Source organism: Heterocephalus glaber, unplaced genomic scaffold (genome assembly GCF_053883595.1).
Source record: "Heterocephalus glaber isolate CG9 unplaced genomic scaffold, H.glaber_assembly_v1.0 deba00000621, whole genome shotgun sequence".
NCBI lineage: Eukaryota > Metazoa > Chordata > Mammalia > Rodentia > Bathyergidae > Heterocephalus > Heterocephalus glaber.
The window spans coordinates 18,123,251-18,141,526 of record NW_028258153.1 but is presented as its reverse complement, the minus strand read 5'-3'; the positions used below and the strand labels follow the sequence as shown (position 1 = coordinate 18,141,526).

The window sequence follows — 18,276 nt, the reverse complement described above, 5'->3', positions numbered from 1 at the left end:
ATTCCTGGCCTCTTTTCTGACACAGTATCTGGAAGCTGTGGCATCCTGCTCTGCAGCAATAAACCACTTGGCAGCCTGCACATCTGGTGCAGTTTTCCAGAGACCCAAACATTCTCTCCAAGCATGGCTATAGCAAAAAACTAAGTGTCCACATTCTAAGACAGAAATCCAAAACTTGACATAGTAATTGAAATGTACCTTTGAATAAGGTCACAGATAAGATGCACTTAATTTTAAAGCTACTCTTTTAAATTTCAAAGGATTTTCACAAAACTGAATGAGATATTCTGAATTTGGAAAAGATTTTAAGTAAATTTTACACTTTTAGAACTTTGTGAAAAATATATCAATGGTTCATCATTTTTGTCATTAAAGTAGATTTGCTATTATGCAGTTTAAATTTCATTTTAGTTTTATCTCATACTTGGTAGGAAATGTGACTCAAATTGGATCATTTTTGTGTTTAAAAGTATTTGTAAGAGTTTATGTTTTAGGCTATGTGGAGTTTGAAGGTAAATTTAAATTTATCCTCAAATATCTTTAAAGTATCTGCCAGTCTTAATTTCAAGATTGGAAAACAGATTTCTGTATTTAACTTACTTTCAAAGCATTTCCTACTGAGGGTATTTTGTATGTCAGTGAAATCAGTGTGTTGTTTTCCTCTGTTAAAAAAAATCTCCATTTTCCCTCCACACAGTGAACATGGCTACAAGCAGGCTCATAGGGGCTGTGGCCGGCACCATTCTGGCCCTGGGGGTGATTTTTGGAGGCACAGGGTGGGGAATAGAGTAAGCATCCTTCTGAGTTTCAGAGTGTTTTGTTTGGTGCCTGGTGTGCAAGGCGATGCTTGGTACCCAACCCCTCCATGTTTTGTCACGTTGACTGTGTTTCCTGTGCTGGTAAAATTTGTGGTGTGGTTTGGATGTGTTTGTGTCCTGTGTTTCTCTTGTGCAATATAGAACCTTCTCCTGTCTGGAACAATGTGGGGCATAAAACAACACTGGGGTGCTTCTGTTCTATTCTCAAGGCAATAGTCCAAAACTTCCATTGCTTCTCCATTTGTAAAAGTAATATTAAAATTACAGACCTTTAAAAAAACCTTCAAACTATTTATTGGCAAACATTCTTTTATATGAGTGTTTTCTTTGTTACAATGAATTTATTCTTCACCAGACAAATCCATGTATACAATTAGGAGTTATCCACAGCTATAACACTTTTCTTTTCTTTTTTTTTTTTTTTTGGTACCGGGGATTGATCTCAGATCCTTGCGCTTTTGGGGCAGGTGGCTGAACCACTGAGCTAAATCCCCGGCCCCAGCTATAACACTTTTAAAAGATAATAAGAATGATAGCCATTAAATTTTTTCCTCCATTTATTTAGAATGATATAGGGGCTTCAGCTCAGTTTTCTAAAAGAAGATATTTAGGATATTACCTGTTTTTTCTTATAAAATGGGTTAATAATTCAGATTGAAGTTTAAGTAAATATTTGGGAGCAAGGAGCATTAAGAGTCAAAACATTTAATCTGGACCAGCACCACCTTAAATGAACAGCTGCAGTTCATATAGTGGTTTGTCTTAAAAATATTCAGTGTACAAATAAAGGTGCTGAGTGCCATTTGCCCGGTAAGTCTGCTGCCTTTATTTAGGTGGCTCTGCACGTGATCTGTATCATCAGAGTAGCCATGCATTCTCTGGGATACTACTTAACAAGGTTGCTCAACTGTAGGCTGAAAAATTACTGGAATTTCTTCCTAATTATAGAAAGAGCATTTACGAATGGCAGAAGTAGCCCTTCACACACTCTTCTCTATTTACTCTGCTAGTGATGTGGTAACATTCACAGTAGACCAGAACTGAAATACTGGTATCTTAAGGATCACCAGATACCCTTTACTGGACCAGCTCAAATCATGGGCATGGTAATAGCAATGGACATGGTCCAACTTGGTGCCATTTATTACAACATGTGGATTCTCTTCTTACGTTCTTGAAGTTGGGAGATCCAGGCACCAGGATAGCATTATGAAGGGAGCAGGTGACAGGTCACATTTTGCTGAAAATGGCATGAATCTTTCCTCCTCTAGAAGGAAAGACTTTGACCAGCCTTGAATCTTTTAATTCATGCCCATCAGAATGGACTGTAAACCTAGTAGGCAGGAGAAATACTGGAAAAGAGATTTTGTTTCTTTATTGGTTAGGAATAAAGTATGCAATAGAGATAAACTATTTAGAAATAACAAGAACTTTGTCCTGTAAAATATCACCTTAGGGCTCTTGGCTAGATTATTTAAAACAGTAACTTTTCTCCCCATGGAACAATTCTACCCATACATTTATATGAAATTCTTCAGAAAAAGAAAGGCAGTTTTCTAAAAACCACCCCAGTGTGCTTATATATTACTTATTGACCATAATTTTGGTGTCCTGAAATATGCTAATTGGAGGAGTAAGTTTTAAAAGTCCTTCCTTTAAGCCTTAGAGATGGGCAAAGTAAAAAATGTTGTATAACCTAGTCCTTGTTGCCAGCATTCATTTCCATCCATCCTCTTTCGGTGTTGTTGGTTTGTTGCTATTTCTGGTTGTGTCAGGTAAGTTTGTATAAGTGTATAAATATTTTTTTCTAAGAAAGATTTATTATCATTCTTGTTTTAAAGACTCTTTTTACCAACTAGTTTACTTATTTTTTCCTTACAATTCCACGTTTTCATAATTGCTAAGTAGATATAGTTTTTTAAAAATAAAATTCAAATACTACACTATAGAATGTCTTAACACTTCCTGAATTAGCTGATAGTGTCATGTTCATTTAGTCACTAAAGATTCCATGGACAGATTTAATTTTTTTTCTTTTTTTTGGTACCAGGGATCAAACTTGGTTAATTTTTTTTCTTATTTCTACTTCTCAGTTTATAATCATGGATCGGGAATTATTTCACATGGATTATGTAATGAGTCTCATCCCAATCTATCTTTTTGAGCTACAAAGTACAAATTATCCAAAGTATAGTATGTATACATGGTGATAAAAATTTTTTTAATTCAAAAATTGATCCCCTGTTGAAATGTAGGAAGGAAATATGTGTAAATGGAATAAAGTTTCATCAGAGCAAGGATTAGCAAAGGTTCTATAAAGGGCCAGATGGTAGACTACAGGGTGTCTGCTATAACTTCCCAACATTGCTGTCTTAGCAAAACAGCAGCCACAAACAGTGTGTAAACGAGTAAGCATGGCTGTGTTCCAAGCAGATGTCTGTAAGAACAAGTAGTGAGTGCAGATTTGATGAGCTGTAGTTTGCTGAGCCTTGCTTTATAGAATAAGTTTTAGAGTCAGACAGATCTTGCCTCCATCCCTTATTAACTTCTAGAAGCCTCTGTTCCTTCATCTGTTGGATGGGGATAATCATAATTCCTACCTCATAGGTTTTGTGGTAATCAAGCGCTACAAAATATGGCACATGCTCAGAACTGCCCTTGTGCATAGTAAGCATTCGATGTTTAAGTGCTTTTATTGCTCTGATTATTATTATTTACTATTATTGCTTGATCTCTAAAGGCTACTGAGACTCGAGTTCTGTAGAACCTCTGTTTTAATACCATATCAGACATAGCCCAGGAACTGGAAGAGAGCTGCATCCCTGGGACTCCATTGCAGCCATCCTCCACCTGCCCGCTCACACCCAGTGTCTGGCTATAAACATCATGCACACAGTTTTAGTGCAGCTGAAAGTGGCATCCATTTATGTACACAGTTGAGGGCACTGATGTGAGCAGAAAAGAGAACTTTTTACACAGAAAGGGAAGTATATATGAACTTGAAGATTTTAGGAAAATTAGTATAATTGGCCTTGTGACTTCTGGAACAGGGATACAAGGTCTGATCCAAGTGTACGATGAATATTTAAATTTTAAAATTTATTACAGTAAAAGACACATCGCCGTCAGTTCCCCTCAAAATATTCTCCCTTTGCCGGGGATTTAGCTCAGTGGTTTCGCCTCCTGCTGCACAAGCACAAGGACCCGAGTTCGATCCCCAGTACCAAAAAAACCCAAAAAACAAAATATTCTCCCTTTGTTTGAACACACTTATCCCACCGTTCTTCCCACTTTCTGAAGCAGTTCAGGAAGTCCTCTTTCATGAGTGTGTTTATAAGGTGTGATTAAAATACATGGTGAATGCTGCAACCAAGGATCATTCAGCAGTAAGGCAGGCTCACAAAAACATTACAGCATCCTCATCCACCTTGTTCACCAGATCTGACACCATGTGACTTCTGGCTTTTCCCCAAAGTCAAAATGACCATGACAGATAATGTTTTGAATTGATTCAAGACATCAAGGCAGCTATAACAGTGCAACTGAAGACCCTTACAAAAAGACTTCCAGAACTGCTTCAGAAAATGGCAAAAATGGTGGAATAAGTCTGCAAGCTAGGGAGGATATTTTGAGGAGGATTCACGACAATGAATCTTTTTACTGTAAACACTGTCTTTTGGGAACACACCTTATATATAGTTAGGACTGAAAGTATTTTGTGGTGAGGCGACATTGTACCTGCATATTAATGTCCTGGAGGATGTAAGATTTAATATAATTCTTGTAATAAATTTAACAGTTCTTAGATTTTAAAATTTTGAGCCAGGGAGAGGAGTGGAGTTCCTGGAATTTGTTATCAATTATTTGGCAACTGACAGAAACTATCTGTGTTGTCTTTCGTGCTGTTTTTCTACTAACTCCCCCCACTTTTTTTTGTATCACCAAGCTTCAAATTTCTTGTAGTAGTAAATGAGAATTTAAAAGGTATTCTCATTGAATCTAAGGCATTCTTTTCCCCTCACAATTACACAAGTTAATTGTATGCTTCTTTTACGTCTTGCCTTTGGAATTTCATTTTGGTGTTTAACACTAAGAACTGAGAAGTATTTGAGAGCAAAGCTTTCTGGTCAGGTCTTTATTGGTCTTCCTTTCTGACTTCTGAAGTTTAACCGTCCCCAAATGTAGAATAATAATAATAATAATGATAAGCATCCAGACAACTTTGTGTTGCTTGGAAGAGCACTTTAGAAGAATAATTTTCCCTCTTTTCATGTCCTATTTGTCAGTCAAATTGAGCCAATTCTAATGCAATTGTGTTCTTTATGTGCATTTGCTTGTTTGATTTATGATATTGGGGGAGGGGAAGGAAGAGACAAAAGGCACACAGAATGGCAACGGGGCCTATTTGCTTCAAATTCTGTGAAAGATGAATTTAATGGAACTTGATTGTCAACGGTGCAGAAATTTTAGATTTAAAGGGATATAGATCCAAGCAATCACTGACTGGCATCTGAAGTGTGATTAAGCTAAGTAAATAAAGGTGATTTAAATGTTAAGTGATCTTGTACAACAGGGTATTTACTTCCTGAAATTGCCTTTGCCTGTGGTATCCAAAGTGGTTGGCTCATATGACTTTCTTCCCGTGGTCCTTTGTCACAGGTCCTAGTGCCACCAATCTCATAATAGGCTCCATCGCTGGTGCCATCCTGGTAGCAGCTATTGTCCTTGGGGGCACAGGCTGGGGATTTAAGTAAGCAATGCCGCATGTCTTCTCAGTGGTTCTGGCGCTTCTCTTTTCTGCTTACATAACCAAGTTTTGAGTTCCTGCTACAAGATTTTAACAGTAAAACTGCAAATAAACACTTTTACTCAGAGGTAGGTTAGAAAAGAAGAAACTGGAAGTCTGAAATATCAGGCAAGTGGAAAAACATGAAAAATAGAAGAAATTCATAGGCAGCTGTTCGAAAACAAAGCAGAAATTATTTAGCTCATTACTGGAACACGCCTTCTGAGAGCCTTTCATTTATACTCAGACAAGGAAATATAGATTGGAAACAAAAGTGTTTATATCTATATAAAACTGGTTTATATTCCATTGAAATTTTCACAACCTCAGTAAACAGATGGTCATTATTTTTCATGTGTAATATGTAACTTTGTGATTTGAAAATTTTTTTATTTATAAAAAATATTTTCATTAATTTCCTAGCTAACTGAATTGGTTTAAAATTCGAATTTGAAATCATTGGCTCTGTGACACTTAATATTTTCTAATTAACTGCTGATGTTGACATGACTGACAGGCATCATGTATTTTCATAGTGACCTTTTAGATTGGGTTGCACATTAATCACTCATCTGAGATTACTTTAATAGACTATGCTAAATAATTGAAAATAAACCTTATTTATCATTAGAAATTTAAAAACCGATTTATCTAGTTTGGAGGTACCTCAGATTCATTGGATAATCACTTGTTTGCACCTTTTTTGAGTTGATTATGATGATTTGTCAGTAAGCCCTCTTGTGCCAAATATTCTGTGATAAATTAAGTTTCAACTAGATCTATTGAAACAAGTGGAAAATAGGACCAGTAGCCACATTCAAAACCCACTTTACCTCCATCCAGTTACACAATTGAGGAAGCTTTTGTCCTAAACTAATCGAATAATTGTCTTAAATTATGAACTTTATTTTATTTTGGAATCCTGAATTCAATATATTTAAACTAGCTAAAATGTTATTTAAAAAAATATATATTTATATAATATATATTTTATACATATTTGCAGTACATACTGATTACATTCATTGTGGGCAGTTGCACATGTACATAACACATCTTAGTTCTCTTTCTATCTCCTTCCCCAACACTCCATCTAAGTTATAAAAAAAAAATCCCCCCCAGGTGATTTAAGTAAATTCAACATTTTCTGCTAACTTGTTATCATATGAAGATTTAATGAGTAGGCATACTTTTTTTGAGTGACTTCAACTTGGAAGGGTATTATCAAATGATACTTCTTTTCTGCAGAAATATTTATAAATTTGAACTTGTTTAGTGAAACAGTAGTTTTGACATCAGTGTGTTCGCAAACACACACACAATGGGCAAGTGATATTTGGATTTCTTATGACTTCAACAAGACAAATCACCCAGATAGTCACCTGTGTGGCATCTCATCGAAATTGTAGTTTTGTTCGGGCTGGCCTTATTCCAGCAAAGCCTTTTCTTAGTGTCCCATAACTAATGTCATTATAGTAATAACATTCTCTGTGATTTTATAAAGTGCCTTTGCCCTTTTTCTAAGTGCGCCCAGGTGTGTGCCTTCTTGGCAGTAAGAAACTTCAGTCTCAGAACCACTCTGCATCCTTGCCAGACAGCCATGTGCAAGGTCAAATTGACCATTTTGGCATTTGGAGATAAAAGCACACGATTCGGTAGCAGGACCTCAAAACGGTGGCCTGGCCTAGCTCACAGCTTGAATTGCATGTTTCTTTGGGGACAAATGGAGAAGCCTTTATCACTGTGTATATAAGTGGATTAGGCCCTGTACAGATGATTTTTATCCAAGAGAGGAGTCTAATCATCAGAAGAGCAGGAGAAAAGGCAGGGGACTGGCACTCAGTCACATCTCAAGGTCAGGGCCAGCTTCTGCTGCCTGCCTCTTGGGGATTGTTATGTAGGTAGGTCAGTGCCCCTGCCCTCTGACTCTAATGATCACCTTAAGGGAAATTGGAATGGCATACGGAAATGTGAAGTAAATATTTTCACGCCACCTAGCAAGAAAAATGAAGACTAAGAATAATTCTCTGCTTTAGTATTGAATCTGGAGAATCCTCTGCACTTCATGCTGAGTATTAATTGCTACCTGATTTGCTTTACACTTTAATGGTAGCTGTGTGGTTTGTACTAAGCCTTAAATAATTACTTTTACCTTGCAATAAAAGACTTTTGTTGCTGAATGATAGTGTTTAGGTTTGCCCACCTCTTGGGCAATTTTGGAGACTATTAATTTACAGATAATTAGGAAGTACAATTTTTTGTTAGTTGAACTGAAAGCCTTTAAGTATTTCTTTAAGCTCAATGTAAATAAAAAACAGGTTCCTTTAGGATCTGAAGTGAATATAGTTTGTAACAAAGATTGCTCTAAATACTGCTATTGGGAATCCATCTTGAAATTGTGTTTTTATTACTAGAGGAGAAATGAGCAAAATCACCTGAAGAATATGAGTACATGTAAGTTTTTAGATTAAAGCAAAATTTATTAATTGCCCAGAGAAGATATTATTCTTTCTTAATGTGACATTCCTTAGGTATAGTACTCTGAGATGTGGGAGAAGTAGCTTACCACCTGTGATCTGCTCAAATACACAAGTATAAATAGAAATACAGCTATTCTGTGATCCCTGACATTACCTGTCTTTCTTTATAACTCTTTTCTTAAATGATATTTTTTAGAACAAAAATACATGACAGAAAGCATGACTATATGAGTGTGGGTGCATGTATGAATGCGTGCCCTTGTGTGTAAAGTGATGATGATTTATCAATTATTGTGATTTGAAATTAAAAATTTGGTTACCTCTTTTCAACAAAAATAGCAGAATCTTAAAAACTTTGGTTAATGCAAACAAGACTTCTACAGGAAGGTTGTAGAATTTTTAAAAAGAAATAATTCTTTATTTGGTGAGTGATTATACTTTTACATATTCTGACATGTTGAGTCAAGTGGTGGGTATAGCTTAGTAACCTTGATGCAACCCACACTCCATAATCCAGGAGTGTGAGGATACTACAGGATGATTTAGTATACAGATTCCCAGATGTTTAGGGTCTTCACATTTACTCCAAGAAATCCCTAGAAAATGAAGATAGGCACGAGGCACACAATTTATCCACCTTTCCCCTGTATCTGCCTTTATTTCTATTCACCCTAAGCTCCTTTTCCTCTTCATCACCTACACGGAGCATACATTTATGAGTCTGTGACACAGAAGATTCTTAACCTCTTGTCCTGGTTGACTCATGGAAGCACTGGATGCCTACCTAACGTGAAATGATAATGCTCTCAATTAAACTATTAGGCTCGTTGTTTTTGCTGGATATTAAAACAAATCAAGCAGATGATAGATCATTTTAGTAGTGTCTTCCTCAAAGCTTAGGAAAAATGAAATGAGAATTTCATATATGTATTTAAAAATGAACAGGATTATATTATTACTTTGGGCAAGGCTATTGATCTGACATTCCCAAATTTACATACAGGCATTTAGAGATGAGCACTGTGGCTATTTCTATGCACACAATATTTATCAACAACATAGTTTATGGTAATAGAAAAAGAGAAACTCTTACTGATGCTAGGAAAAGAACATAAAACGTTAACAGTGTCAGTTTGTTGGCAGTTCAGGTCACGCAGATTCCAGGCTGCATATTGAGCTTTGCCACCATATTATAACATCTTGCTCTGTGGAGCCCCATCATATCTCCCACTGTCGCACTGCTGCTCTCTGTGGGGTCCAGTTACAAAGTGGGTTTCCATCACTTCCAACAGTGGCTGTGCTGGCCTCCCAGAGCAGCTCCTGAGAGTCAACATCTTCATTTACTACATGAGTAATTATTGCAAGTTTGTGAGTAATGTGAGTAATATGTGGTTTCCTTTCTCTCTCTGAGAAGTCACTAGGGCTACAAGTTCACACTTAGCCTGACTTTGGCTCTAAGAGATTATTTTTTGACCTATGTTCCATTTTGTTAGACATGCTAAGGAAAAGATGGTCTGTGTGCTCCTATAAAATGAAATTTTAAAAAAAAGAAAAAAAATTTTTAAAAATGAAATTTAAAGGGCTGTACCTAAGAAAGTAATTTAATTTTGCTAATTATATATACATATACATATATATTTAAATCAAATGCCTTTGTAGGGGAGGAGAGGATGTTTTATTTTTATACAATTAGAAAATGGAACAAATTTTATTTGGTTTCTCCATAAAGAGGATAAGTAGACTGCTGTTTTTCTAAGTTCCATGACCATATTCCAGTGCAGAACCAGATTCCCTAATGCCTTGTGCTCCCGGTTGAGGCACTTTTTCATTCCAACTTTAGCAGGTGGTGTTGGTGCTAGGTTAGCCAGGAAGATACAATGCATTTCCTTGATCCAGCCACCCTGGGTATGAACTCAGTCTAAGGTGGCCTGGGAGGGATTTGGTGAGGGGTCCTTGGGAGTGGGCAGGGGGATTCAGCATAGGAAAAATGAGAATGTGATAGCAGTAGATAAGTATAGGAGAGCTGGAAGCTTTATAGCTCTGGGATGGCTATTATTACCTAGAGTTTTAATTTTGTATAGATGCTCATGTGTATATAATATATATGTTAGAGACAGAAGTCCAGATACTTTGGAAGTAGCAAAAAATGATGAAAACTGTGTCACTGTGAGTTTTATAGAGCACGCTAGTATTTTATAATGACCCAGAAATACCTCACAGGTCATAAGAAAGTTAATTGCCTTTAGAATTCTACTGAGCAAAGAGTTTTCAGAAGAAGCAATAGGAGACAGCAGGGGCCTACCCACAATAGTTGTGCTTTCACATTAAAATTGAAGAAAAAACCCCCCAAAATCAGGACAGGCCCTTCTCGACAGACAGTAGCCCATAGTGGGTTCTACATTTTTAAGTGGGAGGCTTGGCAGTCATCTTCCTGCAGGGTGTCCCTTTTCCATCCTTGTCACTTGTTTCCTCTCCCCTGGACTGCAGCATGCCTTTCCCCATCTGGAGCAACAGTGGAAGAGCAAAGGACCTGCATCCCCCTCCCACGGATACATATTTTGCAATGAAGACACATGTTTCTACAGGGTGGTTTGCCTCCTTGGCCTGACCGAGGAACCTAGTCACCAATAGAACATCACTCTATTAAAAAATGCAGTCTAAGCTTCAAAAGCCTTTTAAAAGGTTCATACACTTTTGCATACCAGAGGTTGCCTGGGTGTCATGTTAGGCTTAAGTGGAGTTTCATATCTTCATTGAAAAATCACCTTGGACATGGCAGTTTATCTGACCTTTCTTGCATTTGGATTACAAAATTTAGATCAGGCAGTATAATCACCTACATGCACATTGCAAGCTTGGTTTGCTCTTTCTTCTGCATTCAGATAAATTGAAGAGATGCTTAACATTTCTCCTGAATTCTAGCAATGTATAGCTAACTAAGTAGGGACCCCTGGTCCCTACAGGTCATTTCTCAAGCCCAGGTAGTTGGTGTCTGTCCCATCTGACTCACAAAGGGGAAACGTGGCCCTCAAAATCTACTTCAGGGAGGATGGGTTTGGGCAGCAGACACAGATCTGTGCCTCACAGCTAACTGACTCACTGGGAGATACATTGCGGGAGGCTTCCCATTTGCCCCCCTTGTTTTCTGGGCAGCAAGTATCACCATTGCTTGCTTTTAAGAATACTGACTCAAAAGAAGACTTGGTGGCTATTGTGAAGCAAAACAAGTAGCTCTGTTTCAAATAGTGTTTGCTGCAGTGGATTACCCAGTAGGTCAACCCATCTCATACCACATACATAGGCCATTCCTGAAGGTGTTTCAATGAAAACTTTTAAGGGAACAGAAGTTTATTTTAAAGTGTTTGTTTGCTAGTTCAAAAGAGAAGCATCAAAGTGGTCATTTTGGGAACAATAAGAACGCAGGATGCCTTTCTGCATATTTGAGCTTTGGTGGTGTGTTTATTTTAAATTACTGATTGGGGAGGAGGACTCTATTGTGAAGGTTTTGGTTATTAGGCCCTGAGTGAGGGGCAAGGGAAGGAGGGATCTGGGGACACCTCAGTCTCCAGCATTGCATGATACTTCAGTGGCAGAGCATTGCACTCGCCAGTATGCAGACCAATGCATGAGCCCCTTGCTTGATGCCCCACATGAAGCCAGACCATGGGGAGGTTACAGACAACTTTTGGTGTTGTAGTGTCTTGCTGGTTCTTTCTTTTCTCTTTTCAAACATAGGAACCACTTTTTAGGAGACTGGACACTGTGAGAAAGGCATTTTAACTTGCTTATTTTCAACTGTGCTAAATTGCTGCATTGCTTAACTAACCCAAACCTGTGTCCATGCTCCTTTGAGTGTACCATCTAACTGTGCACTCTGCTTTTCAACTTTCTAGTTTGAAAAATGCTTGTTCCATAGAGGAGTAAGAGCTCACACACCCACGGCAGAAGAGAATTTAGTAGAGCAAGGCATTTTTTTTGCCACATTGGCAAAGGCCAGTCCACTGGCGCAGAGCTCTGGGGATTGGAGGGAAGTAACGATAAGACCTTCAGAATTCTTCTCAGCTCCTCCCGTGAAGCCCCTTACATGTAAGGGTGCTCCCTGTAATCATTTTCATCTAGTGAATTAGCGCGATGTCGTTTTCTTCTGAAATAAGACCAAATAGGTTGCAGAGTTTCATTGTGATTGAAAATGAGCAATGTGAAATGTCTTTTGATCTTCACAAAACTGCGCAGTCTAGTGGGGAGGGGTAAAGACATTTGAAAGCATTAACGTCTTTGTGTTTCCAGTTATTTTGGAGACTGCCTCTGTGTGAGTTGATTACTTTGCTCTGAAACTAGCATTATTGTCATTATCATCACCTTTCTCTCATCATCATCTGATTAATATTGTGGATTTCTCTCCCCTCTGCTTGCATCTTCTTTTGACGCGCTCTGGAAGAAATGTCAAGAAGAGGAGATTTGATCCTACTCAGCAAGGCCCCATCTGAATCAACTGCACTGGACGCTCACCACCTTGCACTGTTGGGTTCTGGGTATGATCTACTTCCAGCAATGTTTCCAGAACTATTAAGTCTTGAAACCAGAACTTTGAGTGGTCATGACTACAGAGCCAAAGTTGGGGTGACAAGGATGGGGGTAAAAGAAAACTGTCCCTTTTGGAAATAATTTCAAAGAACCCCTCCTACGATCTGTCAGTACGGGGGGCGGGGGGAGTTTAAAAGATCGTGTTATGAAAAGAACTGTTCAGAATCTTTTTTTTTTTCCTCCTAACTAAGGGAGAAAGGAACAAAAAAAATTAAGTGCAATAAAAGACCCATTAAAATAGCAAATGATTTTTCCCCTCAGCCTGCTGGCACTTGTGTCTTCAAAATGATCTGGCATGATTTTTTTTCTTTTATTAACAATGACAAACTCCAGTGGCATGAAGATCCAATTTTCAAAAGGGTAAAAACTGCATGGCATATATACACCAACAAGCTAGCAAGCCAATCCTTCGCAAAACCTACAGTGGGATTCAGTAGGAGAAGATGACAGATGAACATACAGAAACTGCCTGGGCCTGGTGAACCTCTCCTGCACCCCTGCCCCCAGCCCCTTCCCCATACCCTGTGACCCCCACTCCCCATTTTGGCCCAGCCCATGGCAGAACTCAGTGGGACTGTGCTCTTGTTGATTCATTTCCCCCATTATTATTATTTTTTTCCCTGGACCAACCATCTTTGAAATGGGAGCTGGAATTTGAACAATGATGCTATTGTACAGTTCTTTTATAAATGTAAATATGGAAATAAGAGATTTCGACACATCATTTTCACTTGTCTGAATTGAAATCTTTTTCTTGTAAAGATTCTCTGTAAATTTGTTTGTTGCTTGCTCCCCATCTTTTTTGTTTCTTTCCTCTTGTTCTTTCTTTCCTTTTTTGTCCCTGTCCTCTCTCGTAACACGTCTAATGATTGTTGTTTAAAAAGACAAATGTGGCCACAGATGCAGGGAGTTTGGGCACAAAACAGGTGCAACTTAATGTTAGTATGTTTGAAACGAAAAATAAACAAATGGGGGACACAAACAACAAAGTAACCCATATCAAAAACAAAAAATTATGTAAATGAAAATAGATGTACTCACAAGTCTCTAAAATTTTTAATGTCATAAACCTGTATATACTGTAAGAAAGTAGACACCCTCTCAAATTAATCACAGAAGTGCCAAGCTCATGATTTTAATTTTTGGTTGTGACAATTTTCTTTCCCTGTCTTTAATGTGAAAGGAGGATAAACTTAAAGCCTTAAATAAAAAAAAAAATTTTAAATGTTGAAAGCTTGGAAAAAATTAAGCTTTCCATTTTATTCATATCTATTGTCAATATTTCATTCATGCTTCATTTTACTGCTTCAAAATCTATATGGTAGAACCCCATTGTTAAAGTGGTAATGGGACAGAAGCAGCAATTAACCTGCTTCTCCGCGTTGTGAAAACAGGCTGTACTTTGGTATGCGGTGTTTCCAGGAAACCTTGATTGACCCACAGGACTATGTGGACCCTGGAATGTTGTGCTGGATTGTAACGGGATTCTACTATGGACAGATACACATTCTATTCCCTCCAGGCAGATTTGCAGATGCAATCTTGAGGTTCCCAAGTCCCACTGAGTTTCCTTAACTTTCACTAATTTCTTCGATTTATGGTCAAGATAGCTTCCATTCAAGTGTCAAGTGAACAAGTTAATAAAGAAATTTGGTCCTAGCTTTGTTTTGAATGTACAGACTTCTACAAAGTCACTTCAGTAAGCATCCGTCCAGAGATGAGTTTAATTGAAGGCCCCAGAGAGCTCCACCTCCCCACCCCTACCCACTTCACCAGTGTCCTCTTTTTAGGAGCGAGACATGCAGTTGTGCTACTCGTGGTATAAATTGGTGGCTGAAAAAAGCCAGATTCATGACTTCACTTTTACACCTTTTTCTTTGACTTTGGAAAGGATAATGTTCTGAAACATACTGATTAAACCGGTGGTATTCCCCCCTTCCAAGGAATTTTTAACTATAGGATTGTCATGATCATAGAGCAGAAACTTTAATTTCTATAAGGAACCATAGACCGTAACATCTTAATCCTATTATTGCTTTCTGAGTAATAGGTGCTACACAGGTATGCAGTCTTTCTCTAGAACTTGCTCTCTGTTTATATCATAATAACAGGGCTATATATAAGGTTTATCAGCCTTACTCTTGGCTTCATAAGACACAGGTTGTATCCCTTTACTGAGAAGTGATGGCTCTTTCAGCTCAGAGGAAGGTTGGAGGAAACTCAGAAGACTTGGTATCTCTCCCTGCCTTGCACTGCTTGGTGGGATCTTCTTCACTGGGAGATACGAAGCTGCTGCTAACTGCACCACCCACATTTCATTTCAATTCCAGAGGCACCGTGTTGACTTAATAGACATAAAACCATGGTGGTTACAAAATAAATCTTAATTATTAGCTTTTGAGCATTTCATGAACAACATTGTAAATGTGCGATGTTATGTTTTAAATCAGACCACAGTGGTCCCCAAATATTATGTACATATGAAAAATGTCAGTGTAACTTTTCATTATGCTGGCAGTTTCATAGGTAACCAAACCTATGCTCCAATGTTAAATTATTTGTGTGTATATGTAAAATACACAAGCTTTAAGCTTTGTGTGTGAATATGAAAGGTAATGCAACCATATTGTAAACAATGGATTACAGTTATTTTTGGTGGTGTTAGGTTATGTAGTTTCAAACTCTTCGCTGTATTTTCTCTTGCATATGACATTCATTTGCCAATTTTTGTGGTGTAGATACTCCTTTTTATTTGAGCTCAAAGCACAAGCATGTTACTGTTTAATGTTACCCAACAAGAGTGTTAAGTGATGACCAGGTTCCCATTTCACCTGCTGTACTTTTGCTGTGATAATCAATGACACCTGGATGAGGAGACATGCGCTAATGTCATCACTCACCTGGGATAGTGCATGAGCCCACTGAACTAGAGCTACTCCTGCTAGACCAATGAGCAGTACACATAGGTGCATGTTATGAAACATACGTCACATAGAGCTGTGGAGTTTTATCAAGTGATGTGTGTGGGGCTTTTTTTGTTTGTTTTTTACTATGCAAAGATGGGAAATGCACACGCTTTTCAAGACTGATGTCTGAGGAACTTTACAAACAATACTTGAATTCTTTCTTTCATCATCCCATCATGTTTTATAGTCATTGTTGCTTTCATTGTTAATTTTTATTTTTAAATGGTTTGTAATTTTGTAAGTGTACAACCTAAAGTTTTGTTTGAAGTTAATAAATTCATTTATATCTTGTTGGCTGCCTCTGAATGGAGATTCAGTCGTCATTGTATGCATCTTTTAGTCTGTATTAAAACTTCGGTTAATGTAGAATGTGTAGCTTTATGCTTTGATCATTTTTTTCTTCCGTCCCTTTTCTGTCTTCTCTTGCGTCGTTGGTTAAACGGCCGTGTGCCTGTTAGCATCATGGTTTTAACACCAGCCTCAATCAAAGGCTTACTGAAGATTTAAGCAATAAATGAGCAAAATAAAATCTTTGATGAATGATAAACACATTCCTGATTAGGAATCAGTGCTATTGGATTCATTGCAAATTCTTTGCTCCTTATAAATGAGAAAGAAGAAAACCAGCTTAGGATCATATGATTATCAATTTTTTGAATTATTTATTATTTGAAAATTTTTAAGTTTCTCTTCTGAGTTTAAAAGGTAGCTACTTAGTAATAATAGCCATACTTTTCTTACTATCACATTTATAACTATTATTTAAAAAGCTATTAAAAATAGAAGAAAATCTGATTATGCACATTACATTATCAAAATATTCAAAAGAAGGTACTTCCTTAGTGTTCACATGAAATTGATCACTGTGTTGTATTCTTTCTTCATGACTTTCTTGTCACTGCTATCCCTCAGTTTGGTCTTACGTGTCACCTGTATGTTGTATAAAAGTAAGGTGCCACAGTGACACACACAGGTGCTAATTGATGACATCTTCCTTCTAGAAAAGTCTTGTAGGACTCTCCATTTCCGGTAGGATACATTCCAGACTTTGTAATGTGGCTTACGGTTCTGCCTGCCTTTATGACCTCACTCCTGTTGATTTTTCTAGCTTCACTGGCTCTCATCCTTTCTTAGCTACTTAAAGTTCACCTAAAAAAGCCTCTTCTACCCAAGTCTGAATAATCTTCTATCAACTCTTGGTCCATAATTTATTATCCATAATTCATTTCATGTAATAAAGGAAGTACAGAAACATTTATAAATAGCATGAATGTTATATTTCAAAAAGCATATTAGAGTGTCATTTATATTTGACTTTAAAGGAGTGATCTGCTTTTTTTGCTTATTGTCCTTTAAGTCACTCTGTTTTTTGAGGTTGTCATTGAAATGAGTCTGCTCTGTGCTCCCTGGATAACTGATTGAAAAAGTTGACACAGAAACCAGAAACTCTCTAGATAATAGAAGAGCTGCCTTAGAGTTAAAAATTTGGTGTGAATAATTAAGTAGATAATCTATGTGCTCAAGATGGGATTCCTAAATAACTTAAAATTTAAAGTAGGTGCCCTTAAGGTTAATGTGCCAAGGTTAGGAACTTCTCAATAATTTATTCATTCAACAAATATTTATTAAGCCTTCTGGAAATCTATGCCAGGAACTCCTAGAAATTGAAGAAACAAAAGAAAATCCTTGTCATCAAATTGCTCACAGGTTAGCAGCAAGATTATATTGATATATATTGTTTTAAAAATAAAAATCTCGGATCCCAAAGTCATAGGAAAACAAAGCAAAATGAGAACTGGAAGTGAAGAGAAAGAACTGACAGGCAGATGAGAGGATACAGAAAGGCTTTCTGAAACAAGTGAGTTTTGAACTATCTTGAACGTTAACAAGACTTCCCCCACTGTAATAAAATAAAAGCATACTTAAGGCACAGGAAGCAATTTGTACAAAGACCTGCAGGAGGAACCAGACCTTGGGGGTAAGTAGAGCTACATGACAGATCCACTCAGCCTGTTTTCTCATGCTTTCTCTGCCTCCCCTCCTTTTCCATCTTCCCTGCCTACCTTTCACAAACACTTGATCAGTTAGAATCCTACAGCAGTACTATGCCGGCCGGGCTCCAAAGACTCATTGATGATTAGTCCCCTAATAGATGTAGGTATTAGGTGTTTTCAGAAGGAGAGAGGAAAAAGACTTTCCACTTTGATCTTGGGACCAGGAGGGCTTCAGTGAGGAGGTAATGTTTGAGCAAAAGGCTGTGCCTGTGCAATTGGACCAATACCAGGATCCCTTGTTGTTAAGTTCAGTCAGGGCTCACTCACTTTGAGGGGAGGGAGTCTATTCATCAATGGCTTGGAAGTAGAACAACTGATAATATTCATCTCTAATTATTTACTCCAGATATCTAAGTGTCTTGTATCAAGATTGAGATCTAAGAACCTTATATTTTTAGATGTTTTCCCACTACCATGCTTATCGCGAATCAGTCTCCAAGGCCCAAGGCTATCATTAATGACAAAGACCACTTCTTGACCTGATGTACAGACATCTAGTATTTTCTTAGCATAGATTCCTGGCTAATCTCATTCTGGAGTGAGAGCGTGGATAAGAACAATAAACACCTTTAAAGCATCATTTAGTAA

The 18,276-nt window shown here is 37.6% G+C and overlaps 1 protein-coding gene across 7 annotated transcripts in view; it reads left to right on the top strand.

Moving 5' to 3' along the window:
* The window catches only part of Adam23 (ADAM metallopeptidase domain 23), a 227,888-nt gene extending 211,885 nt beyond the window's left edge, over positions 1-16,003 (top strand). For 3 of the 7 annotated variants that reach the window (XM_087206243.1, XM_087206237.1, XM_087206238.1), the window contains exon 25: positions 12,523-15,925. In XM_087206243.1, the coding sequence (XP_087062369.1) occupies positions 12,523-12,749 (227 nt within the window). In that variant the 3' untranslated portion in view covers positions 12,750-15,925. Of the gene's footprint in view, positions 1-697; positions 789-5,477; positions 5,569-12,522 lie in introns of all 7 variants that reach the window. The other 4 variants (XM_087206239.1, XM_087206241.1, XM_087206240.1 and 1 more) reach the window with 3 other exon arrangements.
* The last annotated feature ends 2,273 nt before the right edge of the window (positions 16,004-18,276 follow it).